This window comes from Ochotona curzoniae, unplaced genomic scaffold (genome assembly GCF_017591425.1).
Source record: "Ochotona curzoniae isolate NIBS_2020 unplaced genomic scaffold, NIBS_Ocur_1.0 contig_1482, whole genome shotgun sequence".
Taxonomy (NCBI): Eukaryota; Metazoa; Chordata; class Mammalia; order Lagomorpha; family Ochotonidae; genus Ochotona; species Ochotona curzoniae.
In genome coordinates, this window is record NW_024465100.1 from 5,150,752 (window position 1) to 5,166,907 (window position 16,156).

The 16,156-nt window shown below is 45.4% G+C and overlaps 1 protein-coding gene across 1 annotated transcript in view; it reads left to right on the plus strand.

Moving 5' to 3' along the window:
• The first annotated feature begins 2,720 nt into the window (after positions 1-2,720).
• Positions 2,721-16,156, plus strand: part of PLEKHA5 (pleckstrin homology domain containing A5) — a 186,652-nt gene continuing 173,216 nt past the window's right edge. Inside the window, exons 1-3 of the mRNA XM_040967551.1 lie at positions 2,721-2,812; positions 2,975-3,054; positions 5,218-5,275. Coding sequence (XP_040823485.1) covers positions 2,721-2,812; positions 2,975-3,054; positions 5,218-5,275 — 230 coding nt within the window. The remainder of the gene's footprint in view (positions 2,813-2,974; positions 3,055-5,217; positions 5,276-16,156) is intronic.

A 16,156-nucleotide genomic window follows, 5' to 3' on the forward strand; every position in this document is an offset into this window, starting at 1 on the left:
GTACTGTGATAATGGAGGTGGAGTTTTCAAGCAATATCCTCACTGCTATGACCAGTCCCCTGTCTCCTTGGTATTTTCCAAATCTCCCATTTTTTGTTTATTTTTTTAATTGCGTGCCTGCAATACTCATAGAACAAAATTCCTTCTTCTTTTTTTTTTTTTTTTTGTCTCAAAAGACACATCATGAAACCAAGAAATTGCAAGGCTCAAAAGATATAAATATGAAAAAAAAAAAACAAATTCAGAGTTTGTGTATGAGCTTAGGTCTGAGTGAGTTATTGAAGGGATAAGATGTGATAAAAAGGGGTTATGCTATTGTGAAATAACTCAGCCGGGAGGTTGAGGCATCGGCAAGAAAATTAAATTCAGTAGCCATTCTGATGCTGACTCATGCTGTAGCAGTTCTGGTAGGAAAGGCATGAATCCTACCTACTACAGTGCAAAAAACGCACATAGAAACACAGCTACAAGACACAGCAAATTTGGCAAAGAAAACATGGTGACGCAGAGTCCATGCCAGGAAAATTGTAAGACACACACAGTTTCACTCACTAAGGGTAAATGTTATTCATGGCTTCTCTTCCTGGGTCCTAGAGTCAGAAGGACCACTCTATCCCCAAATCTGAAGCACGCCTCCATTTGTAAACACGTCTGTAAATTGAGTGTTTATTGCTTTAGCTGAACTTGAGGACAGAGCAGAGAACTCCACTTGAGATTCTAGATTTCGATTTAAGCACTCTGATTTCTTAAGACACATATTTTTATTAAGTGAATATTGCTTTTAAAAAATGTGTCTTGAACTGATAAATTTTGTAATATCAGAAGATTCAGAACTAAAGGGAATCCCACTACGGCACACAGACTTATTGATTTCTCAGTAGCACATGATTGAGGTGACTACTATAGCTGGACTAACAGGTACTATATTTCTAAAGTTATTGTGATATTAAAAAGATCCAATTGAGATTTAAATTTGTAATGATAGCACAGTATAAAGTCAATAGCTCTTGATTTTCTTGCTGTGCTATATTCAGTGACCACTGATGCTAATGTGAAACATTTCCTGCTAGTTATTTATTGATTTTTTAAAAAGGTTATTTTTTTCCCAGAGACCGGGAGGAGATAAGATGTCAAGAAGTAATAAGTATGGAAATGAAAGAGGAGAATGCAAAGGAACCAAAAAGACAAAAACGTTGAAGTGATGTTATTTTTTCCCCCCTCCGTGTATGCAGATGGACAGGAAAATTATAGCAGCAATTACAGACTCCCTCTGGGCCAAAGACAGAACGGCCTTGGGGGAATCCGTCAAAGGGAAAGCCTCCAGGTCGCAGCAGACTTGTTGGATCCAGCACTGGACAAGGTCAGAGCACCCTTTCTGTGTCTTAGTTTCCCTGGAAGTTGAAAAAGATGATTTGCCTCTTGGAGTTACAGGAAGATGGATGAGATAATGCTTCAGAATCACCCAAAACTGGTCGGGAAAAGGTGCTGTGAGAATACCAAGGAGGACTATTATTACTGAACTGTGAATCATCTCCCTGCCAACAGGAAAGGGTGGTGGAAGAGCAGGGCAGGTGCCTCCGGGGTGGCCTGCCTCAAAGAACAGAGTGGGAAGGGGGGGAATGCATTTTTTTTTTTCAAGGACAGAAAGGCAAGGTGGTTATACAAGCGGACTGGAAATACGAAAACCAGTGTGAATCCGGGGCTTTGTCATTTACTCTGCGGACTGGTGAGCAAATCACAGTGTCTGTAAACTTGATTTTTCCCATCTGTAAAATGGAGATAATTACTTGCAGGCTAACTATGGGGTTGTTGTGGGTGGGCATCAGAAACGTAAAGAATCTAAGGACTCATTAAGCAAGCTGTGATTGAAATGTACAGGTGACCTGAGGGAAAATAAAAACACACCGATAACGTGGCTCTCCAAAAAAAAAAAAAACCCCAAAAGTGGAGTTTTTATTTTATAAACCATTATACGATTTCAGAAGCTTTCGAAAAGCAGAACTTGTTTTGTCAAGTCTGATGCACTCGAATTTCACGGGTCTAGGGTAAGTAGTCAAACCTTTGATACTTGGCACCCAACACACAAACAGGAAAAGCCTTCCGCGTGCTTTCATGAAAACAGCTTTCCCTTTTTAAAAAAAAAAAAAAAAACAACGGTGGAGAGATTTGAAAGATCTCTGGGATAGCCAAGAGCTTTTATCAAACAAAAGCTTCGACTCGGCGTTCCGCGGTTTGGCGGGTGCTGGGGGGGGGGGGCACTCGGTCTCCCTGGCCGTCGCGCCCCGGGGCTGCGAAGCCCTGGGGACAGGACGCGTCCTAGGGTGTTTCATTTATTTATTGTTTTTCATCGATCCCGGAACCTCGGGCGGGCGAGGGGGCGGGGGCGAGGGAGGGGTCGGCCTCGGGGCGGCGGCGCCGCTCGCCCAGCCCCCCTCTCCCCTCGGAGCGCGCGGCCGGGGCGGCCGGGGAGATGGCGAGGGGCGGCGACGCGGGCCGGACCCAGCCGGGGCGGCGGGGCGGGCGCCGCCCGAGGGGGTAGGGCGCGCGCGGGGGCGCGCCGGGCCGGGGAGGCGCGCTCCGGCCGCGCTCGCTCTGCTCTGCTCGCTCTCTCGCTCGCTCGCTCGCTCCCTCCTCCCTCGCCAGCCGCGGCGGCAGCAGGAGAAGGCGGCGGCGGCGGCGGCGGCGGCGGCGGCGGTGGTGGTGGTGACTGGGGATCAGACATGGCGGCGGATCTGAACCTGGAGTGGATCTGCTCCCTGCCCCGGTCCTGGACTTACGGGATCACCAGGGGCGGCCGAGTCTTCTTCATCAAGTAAAGAGCCGGGGAGACGGCGCGAGGACGGGCGGGCGGGCGTGAGGGGACTGCCGGGAGCGCTGAGGGGGTCCGAGTCTCTCCCCTCAGCGCCCCCTCAGCTTGTCCCGGTCCCTACCCCTACTCACGCCCGCTCCCTTGCTCCTTCTCTCACCCCTGCAGCGAGGAGGCCAAGAGCACCACCTGGCTGCACCCGGTCACCGGCGAGGCCGTCGTCACCGGACACCGGCGGCAGAGCGCAGGTAACGCCGCCCCGGCCGGGCCCGAGCGGAGTTGGGCTTGTCCGGGAAGAGGCGACAGAGCCCCGGCCGCCCGCTTCCCGGCGGACCTGCCCCGAGCCGCGGCGCCGCGCGGTGGCGAGGTTGGGGCGGAGGCCGGGCGCGGGCGGCCGCAGGTAGAGCCGGGGCCCGCGGGGGTCGCCTGGCCGCCGGGACTTCTCCGGAGTGGCCGGGCGCCTCTGTCTCCTCGTGCGCCTTTCATCTCCCTCGCCTTTTAGCCCCACCTGGACACCCCGGGGACCCCCCTCCCTCCCTCTCTCCCCGAGGTGGCCGGCTCTCCTCCGCCTGGAATCACGGAGTTTTCCTTCCCTGGAGCTCCTAACCTTCCATCCCATCGAGTCCCGTCCTCCCACCAGCCCCTCCGACCACCTTTGGGAAGTCCTCAGCCGTCCCCACGATCCCGCCGCCCCTGGTAACCAGCCCACATCCTCTCCCGCCTCCCCGGCCGGCTGCCTCCCACCGTGCAGCTGCCGCCCCGTCCTCCTCCTTAGGTGGGACTCCAGGGTGGGTGGTGGAGGAGGAGAGGAGTTCGGGGTGCCGCGATCCTCCCGGTGACAGGGGGACGGCTGGGGAGGGGGTGGTGGGCGCCCTCCCCGCCCCTGGAGGGCGGAGCGGCAGGAGGAGGCGTTCGCCTGGTGATCACATTCAAAGTCCCGGGTGGCCACCAGGAGGCGGTGGGCGTGTGAGGGGGGTGGCCCCCCGAAGTGGGCATCTGGGGTCCTGGGTGGAGGGGCTTGACCCTGGATGGAGCGAGCACCGCACGCCGCCCCGGGGGCCGGCGAGGACGCTCACTCCGAGGTGAGCCACGAAGGGTAGTTTCCCTGCCGGTCTGGCTTTCTTTTTGTCATCCTTTTGTTTACATTCGAGAAACTTGTTTGTCTTTGAAATGTAACATGTGTTCTCTGCTCAGCCGGCCTGTGTTTCTGGCTGGTGGGGAAGAGGCTGGAGGCCCCTGGGGGCGCCGGGCAAGGCGGTCCTGGCAGTGGTGCGGAGCTGCCCTTCTCCTCGCTCACTTTCTCTCCAACTCGGGGATTCTGTGGCTCTGCGAGTGGCCGGGGTCTGGAATAGCCCTGGCTTTTCTGTGCAGCTCTGGAGTTCAGCGAAGTGACCGATGTCTCCCCAAGAAAGGAGAAGGAGGATGGGGGAAGGGTGGGGGGTACCAAGCATGATGGGGTTACCTTTTTAAGGCATTTCTGATTAACATCCCATCCTGTCGCTTAAGTCTCTTTGCTTCTGCTATACCTTTTGGATATGCTTATGAACAGTAAAAAAACAAAAGCCCAAAAAACTACAACCCAGGTCATATAAGGCAGTGTGACATTTAAATTGTCCATCCTCATCACCCTATGGAATTATTTTCTGCCTATATAGGTTATTTGCCATATATATAAATGTGCCCTAATTAACTCCTGGACACACCACTGGACAACTATTACCCTTTTATGTGATTTTTTTTTGCATTTAATGTGTTATTTTTTTTCCCACAATTTTGTTGACTGCTTGGACCCTAAGGTTTTGTGCACACATCAATGGCTCTTTATTTCCGGGAGCGGTGATGGTTGAATTCTGACCACTGTCATCACTGCGTGATAACAGCACAGGGAGACAGCTGCCTTCACCTGAATCATTCCCAAGTTGATTACTGGAAGCTTCCCAAGCATCAGACTCGTGCTTGGATGTGTTTGATGTCCCATCCCTCTGCCCCAATGAAGTTCATGGGAGTTTTTCTCATCCGCAGTACTTCTAGGCTGAATCCATTTATACAGGTGTAAAATAGGATCTTAAACTCAGTACATCTCAGAAGAGGGAGGCGTCCACTGTTACGCATGCGCCGTTTAGGGTTTTGCCATTCAATGCTGGCCCTGGCTTTTTTGGCTACTGCGCTTCCTATCCGGGTGAATTGTACAAGTGTGTGTCATGTCATGTAATTGGTAGTTACTGGTGACTTGAAATTTGAATCGCAATTTTTTTCTAAAAATGATGTTGTATCTGTTGGTCTTATTGTTGATCTAATCCTACTTTAAATTCACCAGCTTACTGAAATGAAAATACCTAGTCATGAAAATGCAACTTATTTTTCTATCCCATTTAAGAAATATTAACAGTAGTACGTATGTGTTTTTCTAGATTTGCCCACTGGCTGGGAAGAGGCGTACACTTTTGAAGGTGCCAGATACTACATAAAGTGAGTTGATTTTTTTTTTCTCGGTAATTTGAATGCTGTAATTCATTTTCAGGTGGAGAGTTGTATAACCAGATGAGAGAGATCATGCTTTTGTAAGGTTTATCTTCTAACGTCGACTATATCTTTTATTCAGTGTTGGAATTTGGGGAAGAAAACATGGCATTCTCATTTTTATTGGATTTTGGTTGATTCATTGATTTGGGAAAGAGCTCATTTGTGACTACAGTTTTACACGTTTTGACGCTTCTGTGTGTATTCCTGGGTATGGAGAGCATTCTAGTCTTTTGCCGTAAGTATGGAACTTAAAGGCTTAGATCCTTGATTATTTATGCCAGGAAATGGCAAAGGAAAACCATCCCTGCATTGTGCTACCACTCTTTCTTTTCAGTGAATTCTGTTCACGTGTGTTTTGAGCTGAGCTGTTAATGGCACAAGTGATGCAAAGCGAGGTGCTGTTTGAAGGAGGATAACAAGACAGGAGTAAAAACTGAGAGAAGTAAATGTTGATTGTTCCGCAGATAGAGTGTGGAGCACTCTGGTATCTGTGATGTTGGTCCAGCTTTAATAAAGGCTTTCAGTTGAGCTTAGGAGGAAAACTGGCCAATCAGTTCCAGCCTTAAAACTCGTTCTACACAACATGGAACTAATTTCTGTTCAAATTTAAGTTGGTGGTATTTGGAGACATATATACTGCTGGAAATCACCAGTATGCGGAAAACATTTTAATCCCTTCAAGGGAAGAGAAGGGTGGTTTTAGTCTTGGTTTTGTGTTAGAAGCTGTTCACTTAAGAGCTTTTTGTTTTTGTTTAAAATTATTTGTTGAATTTTAAGAAACTGGGGCTTGAAGGAGAATGTTTAGTACAGGATTTGGTTGAGACCTCAACAGTTGTTTTATTTTCAAGTAGTAACACAGGCCTAGCTAAGGGTACCTTTATTTTGTCAGATCCTTGTAAGTTATTCTTACTACATGACATTTTAAAGATGGCATACTTTCACTAAATTGTAGTGGCTTAAATGATTGTTTTTTTTTTGAAGTATATTTGCATAAAATGTCAAGAGATATCTTTAGATATTAGGGATGCTTGCCTTTTGGATGTAGGAGATATAGAAGCAGAGGGTCTTTAATGGTGTGGTCTTTCTCTTGGTAACTTTTGGTTTAAGTCTTTCGTTGGGTGACTGCGTTATATTTTGCTGGGTGTCCTAGAGTACCATCACCAGGTTATTTTCCTTCAAGTAACAAAGCAATTTGGTGTTGCCGTGAAAAAGGATGCTTGCTGTTTTTGGACATACTCCAATTAAAGAGAATTCTTTTGGGTTTTATTTATTCAGTGTAATTTCAGCTACTCTACGTGAATCCTAACTGATACGAATAGAGGTGACTTCAGTTTGCTATAATATGTTAACTTCTGTGAGTGTGTACATTCTTGGATGAGTGTTTATTTGGCAGTACAAAATGCTTTTCTGTGTGAGCTAAATGTATGTTCTTCAATTTAGAGCTAAACTGTTAGAAAGTCTGTTTTCTTTTGTGTTACCATTTTGATTGGGTTTTCTTCTATGCCTTCTTAAATTTTCTTCTGTCTTCTTAAATTAGACTGCTGTACTTCAGTTTCTCAAGAAAGTTGAGAAGTATTTAGAAAACTGTAGTGATTTTACGTAGAAGATATTTTTCAACTCATGGGTCTTAGCCTTCTGGATCATATTTCCTAAACAGATACTTAGCAAAGAACGATTTATATTATGAAAATAATTTATTGTGACCTTGAGCGCATTATAGAAGTGTATCACTCATTAAACTTTTTTTCAGGAAACTAACCATTAATAAACATGTGACTTACTGAATGCTGGGTACTACAGCTATTCCTGAGTTTTTGGTCTAAAACTGATTTCTTGTAAGATTAATGAAATCTATGATGCAGGCTGTAATTTCCTGGAAATCATTCACGTACTTGTACTGTTAGGAGTAGTTAAGGATCTTTCCAATGCAATAGAGACACTACTTCATTTTATCGTACACTTTGAAGTTTCCAGAATGCTTTCTGGATCTCCATTAGTGATGGAAGCAGTCAAGGGAATGAACATTTCCACTGTCACACCACCCAGTACAGCAGAACCATGCCTTTGGAGCTTGTCCTCCGCAGAGACAGCACAGTGAGAAACAGCAGGACCACGAACTATATTTAGAGTCAAAATGATTAGGCGTCTGCTGTAGGCAAGTGGTAAGTGTTGGTGGATGGATGTTTTCATTTCTTGTTGCTTTTTTAGATGAAGAAGGGATGTGAGTGAGTACATCAGAACAGCAGGTGATAGATACTGACGCTCCTAGGAAAAGCAGTGGAAGGTGGCCTACGTGCTTGGACACCTGCCACTCGAATGAGAGACCGAGATGGAGTTCCTGGCTGGAGCCTGGCCCCAGCTAGTGTGGACGTTTGTGCAGTGAATCAGCAAGCAGAAGATTTCTGTTTCTCTGTCCCTCCCTCTTCTGACTGTAACTCTGCCTTTCAGGTCTTAAAAAAAAAAGAAAGGAAGGAAGGAAGAAAGGAGTTCAGATGGTCATTGTGTGCCCCTTCTGACTCCAACCCCTGGGCTTTAGAGGCCCCAGTAGCTAGCAGGGAGACCCCCAGAGCTAGAGTTGTTTCTGCCTTGTCCCCCAAGAGCCAAGGGCATTTCGCTCTCAAGTTACTCCTCTCCTGAAAAACAATTGGTTGTTCAAAAACAGCAGATTGTCAGAAAGAATTTATCTCTGGAGAATATTTTGGTATTAACGATGACATCTCAGTAGGTGGTAAGGGAGGGGAGAAAAGCACAGTCCTCACTGCAATTTGGTCTTGACCTTCATGACTTGGGAGCTGCATCTTCACCTCTTTAAGGCTAGCCAGAAAAAGCAGCTTATAAATTCTTTCTCATTTGTGAATTTCATTTGGACTGTTCTTATTTTGTGCTAGTTCTCTTTCCTGTCCTGCTGAACTCTCACTCTCATTAAGCCCCATAGCCAAGCATGGAGTGTGTAAATCCCAGAGTCCTGTTTTCTCTGGCTCTGTTGCTGCTTTCCGTGCTTCTGTATATGTCCTTGCCAAGTATTTTGATGCAGATCTTGCCTACAGAGCCTCATGGAAACAGATAACAGTGCTAATGTCAGCCAAAGACCTGAGCAGAGTAAGAGTTGTATAGATTTGAGTTGGGTAAGTTTATATACTTCTTAAAAACATTTATCTGTCTGTTTATTTATGTGAAAGGCTGAAAGGCCTAGAGGAAGAGAGAGAATGTCTGCCACAACCCGGACGGGGCCAGGCTAAAGCCAGGGACCAGGAACCAGGAACCCCATCTGGGGTGTCCAGGAGGGTTGCAGGGACACAGCCAATTGGATTGTCCTCTCCCTCCCAAGCATATTACTAGGAAGCCGGAAGGGAAGCAGAGGTAGAGCTCAGATCCTGCCTGCCCCAAGTTATCTACTTTTGAACACAAGTTTAGAGTTGGGTAACAAAATGTGTAATATAGAAAATGCAATTTACTCTATCCATTTGACCAAAATAATGGGAGTATATGACTATTCCTTATCCTAAAGGTAATTTTTCTGAAGAAAGTAAGTTTTCATTGCAGTTTAAACTAGCCAACTTCTAGATCATTTATGAGTGGTGTGTGTGTGTATGAAATACAGAGTTGGGGTTTGACTATTGAGTTGCCATGTTGCTTTTTAAAACCCAAGTCATGCTAGTTATCCATAGGAAGAATGCTGAGAGCTATTTGCAACTTTATAGTTTATGAAGTATAGCCTTGAATGTTTTATATTCTTACTAGAAATTCAACAACCTGGCCCATAAAGCACAGTAAATAATCTGACACATTTGAGTTAATAAAGCTTTTTGCTTATACCTTGGAAATGTTCCTTAATGAGTCTGTAATGACAGGTCATGGTCGTTTAACACGGATGTGTCATGGACTGCTCCTTTGTGCTTCAAAGCTTTGAGATGGTTCCATTAAGGTGCCAGGTAGATCTTATAGAGTGCTCTCTGACTGCTGAGAAACTTTGTTCTGTTGGAGGATCAAAACAATGCTTGCAGAGCAGTAAAAACAGTACGCAAATTTTGTGAGGTTACATGAGTGTTTTCATCCTGCTTTAGTCTAAAACCTTATAAGTTATGATTATTGAACTTTTCCTCAGAGAGTGCAGACAGAGCGGTGTTTGTAGCTGAGGAGTCTCTCAGTATCTGAGGAACTTGGCATTGAATAGAAACAGTTCCAAGCTTACCTATATGGGGAACTCCTAGTGGAAAACAGTTTTTAAGATAGTGAAGGGGGAAAGCACTGATCTTTTAATAAATATTAGGTTGAAATCTGAATGAAAATGAGAAATCTAACATTAACTGCCGAAGAATAGAATTATTTGACTTGTGATTTGATGATTACAGTTGTTTTGTACTCTGGATTTTGATTACTGGAGCAATACAGTGCTTTAGTGCAACTTGTGGGCATTATATTTTGTCATACACATAGCAGAGGAGTTTAGACTGTTATATGTAATTCCTTACATAGATAAAGCTCTGGCTAATTTATCCAGCATAGCTGTAAATTATGGCTTCAATTTTCCATGAGTTTGTTATACAGAGAAGAATACACGGTGTATAAAAAAATGGAGATAGTGTGAGAAACCTGTTCTTACTTTGTTAGTGTCAGTCACGTTGGCATGGCCCTCAACTCATACAGTCATCTCAACAGCCTTGTTTTGGTTATCTGTTTCTTTTCTCTTTTAGTGAAACTGAAGCTCAGAGTTAAGGACCTAGGTCATATACCTTTACTTCAAGTCACTACCATTCAGATTAAGTTCTCTAATGTTTCTAAGACTTTATGGCATCTTAGGCAGTTTCTACAATACATGTGCCTCCTTTAGCAGGTTATTTAGGACTAGGCAGACAATACTTCCTAAAGCAGACTTGGTGGTTAGGTTAGCAGACCAACTCACAGACCGGTGCTGGTTTAAACACTATCCCCTCAGTATGTTGGCAGTAGCCCTCAGGACCTGGAACTTGGCCATTCCTTTCCGTTCAGGAGTGCCTACGAAAGGCCATGTTTTTGGCAGCTTGGGAGACCAAGGAGATCACAGAACAAGAGACGTGCCTTCCTGGACCCTGCAGTCTGGTGGGAGAAACAGACAGGAGAAAAACAGTACAATGAACATGTAATTTTAAAATTACTCTTCATCAAGGGAAAGCATCACATGCTGTGATGGATCAGCAAAGTTGGCTGTTAGTGACTATCAGAACCATAAGATGAGTTTAGCAGTTCCGGGTTTGGTGCAAGGGCTTGCACACATTCCCCTTCTCTTAGCCCCAGGACCAACGTGCAGAACCAGGCCTGCTCAGCATCCCCTCGTCATGGCTCCCCTGATAGCTGCACGCCTGGCATCTTATCTCTAAATGAGTGGTTATTTGTGAGTGTGCTGCAGGCGCCTAGTCTTCTAAGGAGTTAGTTAACAGAGTAAGAGTGAGGCCCACGTTGTGGGACAGCAGGGTACCTGCAGCTACTTAGGCCTACATCTTACATCATCACCTGTTCGAGTCTTTTGGATTCAGCTCTCTGATAATGTGCCTGTATCTGCATTCCAGTGGAGTATTTGGGCTCCTGCTTACTCATGTGGGAGATCCAAATAGAATTCCAGGCTCCTGGTTTCTGCCTGGCACAGCCCTCACTGCTGAGGATGTTTGGGGCATGTACCGATGATAGAAGTTCTCTGTGGGAAGTCCTCCCAGCTCCTGTTATATTTGAGAACACTTTCTGGGTATCCTTCTTCCACCTCATGTGGAGAGGTTCTTTGTTTTCTCACAGAGGTGTAGCTGATGTTTGTTGAAGGGTTGGAAGTATGGACTAGGAAGAGGCAAAAGAAGCTGGAAGAGTTGGAGGGCCTGGATATTGGCCTGACTGACATACAGGTCCCTGCCTACCCACCTTTGTTCTCTAAAATAATTTCCGTATTGATAAGTGCTCCTCTTCTGTGCCCTTATATTTTTTTCCTAACAGGTAAGTGTAAAGTAGGGTTGATGGTCAAAGATTCTTTGTGTGCATATGTAAGGTAAGAGTGGTATTAGGGCGGGAGAAAAAAAGCAATTAATATTGTCTGTAAAACTGTGACGCCAGTTGCCTCTAGGTTGGTGTCCTAAGAACTCAGGAGGAGGAGGAGGTGGATTCAATGAGCAGTTCTGGAAAGACTTGAAGGGAAAGGGGAGGGTGTGGATGTGAATCAGATGGGTTGATATAAATGAAAAGTAGGAGAAAATCATGGAAGGGGGACCCCATGTAATGTGTTTGATTGGTAGGGATGAGTACTGTAAACGTTGAGAATGTAAAAGGGCTGGGATGATGGGAGGCATGGAGCCATCTGTATCTTAGCTTCTCAGGTCAGCCTGGAATTTTGGTTTGCTAGAGAAATAATTGCGTATGACTTTGTTGTTGCTGTTGGTATACTGTTAATAATTTAAAGGGAGCTTTTCAGGGAGCTCCGAGGCTGCCTGGATTAGACAGGCTCAAAGCTGGGGTCAAGGACCGATTCTGAGTCCGATGCCCCTGACTGAGAGTTTGTTGTTTACCCCACATTGGTGACTGAATGGAAAAGAAGGAGGCTGTGGATCACAGATATTCAAGAGGAGCTGACAGGCCTTTGGAGTCCTGCTGAGTAAGGAGGTTGACAGAGATAGAGGTCAGACGCTATAGCCGTCCTGTCTGAGCGGCTGCAAGAATGATGGTCCCCAGAGCAGCATAAGGAGTGGGGGCGGGGAGCCCCAGGTGGACGTGTGAATGGTCACTTGGCCTTTTCTCTAGAGGACATGGAATATTTTAGGTGACTAAATCTGGTCCTGGTAAGTGGCTCGCAACATTGTCTTCTTCCTTCCTCAACAGCAAGCAAGTCTAACAACCCTAATTCCCATCCCCCCAAAACCTACTTCATCTACTTATGTGATTATTTGCCTATATAGAGATCTAAGCCAGGAATTTCATATCCCTCCAGATACTATTCAACCAGTTCTTAACTGTGTGCTGTGTGCCAGGCGCTTCAGGTTTATGAGGGAAACAGACATGAAATCCCCCACATTATTCACAAGTCTGGGAATTTGGGTCTTTGTTTTATTTATTTTTTGTATTTTTAAAAATCCCCACCTCTCCGCCCTGCCATACCTGTTCTCTGTGAGCAGACTGCCCCTCCTCAGAATTTGGGTCTTTGTAAAATTTAAATATTCTGTTCATGTGACATGATCCTTCTCAGTATGGATTAGTAAATCAGTTGTTTTCCAGGATTGATGTAAACGAGACCAAAGGGAGTTGCTTAAAGATCTGCTGTGAAGTCTGACCTGTAATGAATGAAAACTAATGCAGCACCTTGGGAGGCCTCATCTTGCTCGGACCACCCCACCGCAACCTCTGCCTTCCCAGGGCTGGCATGTGACAGAGAGCTGGGTGTTAGAATGAAGACTAGCACAGACAGTAGGGAGAGCAGGATGTTTTCCCTAAATGCAAACCTTCAGGGTTGGCTTTGCTCAGGACCCTTCCTGCTGTGAGCACCAGTGACACCAAGCCAGCTAGTGTGAGCACAGTTCGCAGGGACTTCTCTCCACTGGGCTCGTCCTTGCCTATGTTCGTTCCCCTTGTGCTAAAGACGGCTTCTCCACTTACCCAGTTAAATCGTTGCCCAAGTCCAAAATCAATCTGGTAGTTTCTTAATCTAAAAAAGTCAGATGCCTTTTCTAGTTCCAGATTTTTTAAATGTTGGGCAAAGACTTTGGGTCACATGCACATTGCTGGAGCTGACTCTTGATTTGCTGGTCTTCAGCCATTGTTCTTAGCTGGAGCCAAGATACTGATGCTGGCAAGCCTCATGGATCCCGTAATCAGCAAGGAAGGGGCCCACATTTTAGCACAGGAAGTCAGGGTGCGAAGGACTACAAGAGCTGAGAGCTGCTGCTCCCTTGAATTGTGGTGTGAGATGCTGAAAGGCCAGGAGGATAGTGAACTGGAGAAGTTGTGAAGTTCTGAGAAAAGGAACCTCTGGTACCCCTGCTGGCACTACTGATTGCTCCAGGACCCTTTCTGCCTTATGTTGCAGAGGAAGCATTTGAGGATATGCAGGATGATTCTGGTCTGAGCCTGGGGGAATGAAGAGAAGGTGTTGAATTCTGACAGTCCTTGACTTGCTGCCCTGAGTGTGGGGAAGCTGAGGGAGACAGTTGAGTACACGTAGCAGGAGGCTCTGTCGTGATGAAACCCATTCTTTCTGGTGTGCTCAGGCCAGGGCTCCTCTCATGCTTCCTGGGTTACCAGTGGTGGTGGCAGACTTTGCCGGCTGTAGATGGTCTGTACCTGCGAGTCCTCCCCAAACTCCTCCAAATGACGTGGATATTTTTACACCCTTCTTTTTGATAGGCCTGACTTGAGAAGACAGTTGCCTTTGAGGTGAAAGCAGAATTGCAGTCTTTATATTGAATTAATTCGAACAGCTTCTGCTGTTTGAAGGTGGAAGGCGTATATAATACCAGTTTTATTAAGTCGTATGAAGCTGTTCAAAGTTTGGAACTCAATAAAATAGCACAGTATGACAAAATCTTATAAAGAAATAAGGAATCACTTGCCCACTTCACTGTAAAAACAAGTGGTATGGGGGTAGTAATGTGTTCATCTGGGCATTTTTTTTTTCCTCTGTTGAAAATTCATATCTTATTTATCCTGAGAAAGCTGTTCTATCACAGAATTCAGATGTGCTCTAATATTGACGTTTCTTTTGTTGTATGTATATTCCAAAGTATAGTGTGATATTGATCGATGTAGGCATAGGGAAATAGTCATTGCAGCCAAGCCAGCTGACATATCCATATCGCGTGTGGTTGCCCTCCATATTCTGGTGGCAGAAGCTCCTCAAATCTGCTCAGCTAATTTCCAGCATGCCGTGCCATGGTGTGTGCCATGGTCCTACCACATATGTGTATCAGATTACTGGACTTGTAGAACCTGCTCCAAATTGTACCTTCTGTCCTCTGCATACCCCTTGTACTCTCTTTGACTTCTTTTTATTTTTTAAGTAAAAACTTCCATGTGTAAATGATTTGTTTTTTAAAGATTTTATTATTTTTATTGGAAAGGAGGATATACAGAGAGGAGAGACAGAGAGGAAGATCCTCCGTCCGATGACTCACTCCCCAAGTGAGTGCAATGGCCGGTGCTATGCCGATCCGAAGCCAGGAGCCTCTTCCTGGTGTCCCGTGCGGGTGCAGGGTCCCAAAGCTTTGGGCCGTCCTCGACTGCTTTCCCGGGCCACAGGCAGGGAGCTGGAAGGGAAGCGGGGCTGCCGGGATACAACCGGCGCCCATATGGGATCCCGAGCGTGCAAGGCGAGGACCTTAACTACTGCACCACCGCGCTGGGCCCTGTGAATGATTTTATGTAATGTTTTTCTTTCTGTGTCTAGCTTAACTTCCCTTCTAATGCCTGCCAGGGTTATTCTTTTTGTCACAAAAGGTAAGATCTTCCATTTAAGGCTGAATAATTCCATCATGATTGACGTATGTTTATTGATGTGAGAGGCAGAAAGGGAAAAATGTGCGTGAGCAGGCAGCGACTCAGGGCCAGGAGCTCACTGCACGGCTCGCACTCGGATGGCTCAGGCTCTGCCAGGAGAGGGGGTCCCTTGCTGCCTCTCGGGGTGCCCACTTTCTCCAGTTATCAGTCAGTGGACGCTTAGGATGTTTGCATATCTTGGAGTGAACAGGAGAGCATTGATGCCTTTACAAGGTGTGAATCTCATTTCATTTAGGGTGGAGTCCAAGAAACGGAATAGCCGTGTTTTCCTTTTATCAGGGACTCCCATACATTACCCGTGGTTGCTGTGCCATCTTATATTCATGCCAACCATGAGCCAAGGTTCCCTTTTTGAGCACATTCTCATCAGTGCTTGTTTTTTTGTTTTTTCTTATGATGGCATGACATTTTTCAAAAGTGAATTAAAAATATCAGAATGATTTCAAATCATTTCAAAACATAATGAGTGTATGTTTAGTCAGTATACTCTTCCAATCTGTTTTGTGATGTTATGTGTGTTTTGCTTTTTATAAAAATAGTGCCATTTTATCACTGGATACTTGAAAAATACTGAAGTAGGGCCCAGCGCCGTGGCCTAGTGGCTAAATTCCTTGCCTTGAACGTGCCGGGATCCCACAGTGGCAGTTCTAATCCCAGCAGCACCACTTCCCATCCAGCTCCCTGCTTGTGACCCGGGAAAGCAGTCGAGGACAGCCCAAAGCTTTGGGACCCTGCACCCGCGTGGGAGACCCAGAGGAAGTTCCTGGTTCCCAGCTTTGGATCGGCACAGTGCCAGCCGTTGCGCTCACTTGGGGAGTGAATCATCGGACGGAAGATCTTCGTCTTTGTCTTTCCTCCTCTCTGTGTATCTGACTTTGTAATAAAAATAAATAAATCTTTTTTTAAAAAAAAAATACTGAAGCTTATAAAGACAAAGAAAGTAAAAATCCACAGTCCACGTATAGAGAATTTCCTATTTCATTTATTGTATAATGCATATGTGTCATTATGCATATGTATTCTTAAAAATTAGGATTTTTTTTTGCTAGTACTGCCAAATCCTGTTCTAGCTCATTATATTGTACACACTCATTAGTATGTATTTACTCATTAGAAGATTTTAAATAACTATATGATGTCTTTTGTCTCATGAATATGTCATCATTCTTCTATTTTAGATCACCATGTTGATTCTCACTTTTGAGAGAAAAAATTTTTTATGTGAACATTGTTATAGGTATTTCTGTTTCCTAGAACTGAAATTGTTGAGAAAGAATATGAGCCTGTTTAAAGATTGATTACTTAACATTTTGCAAAATTTCTGTC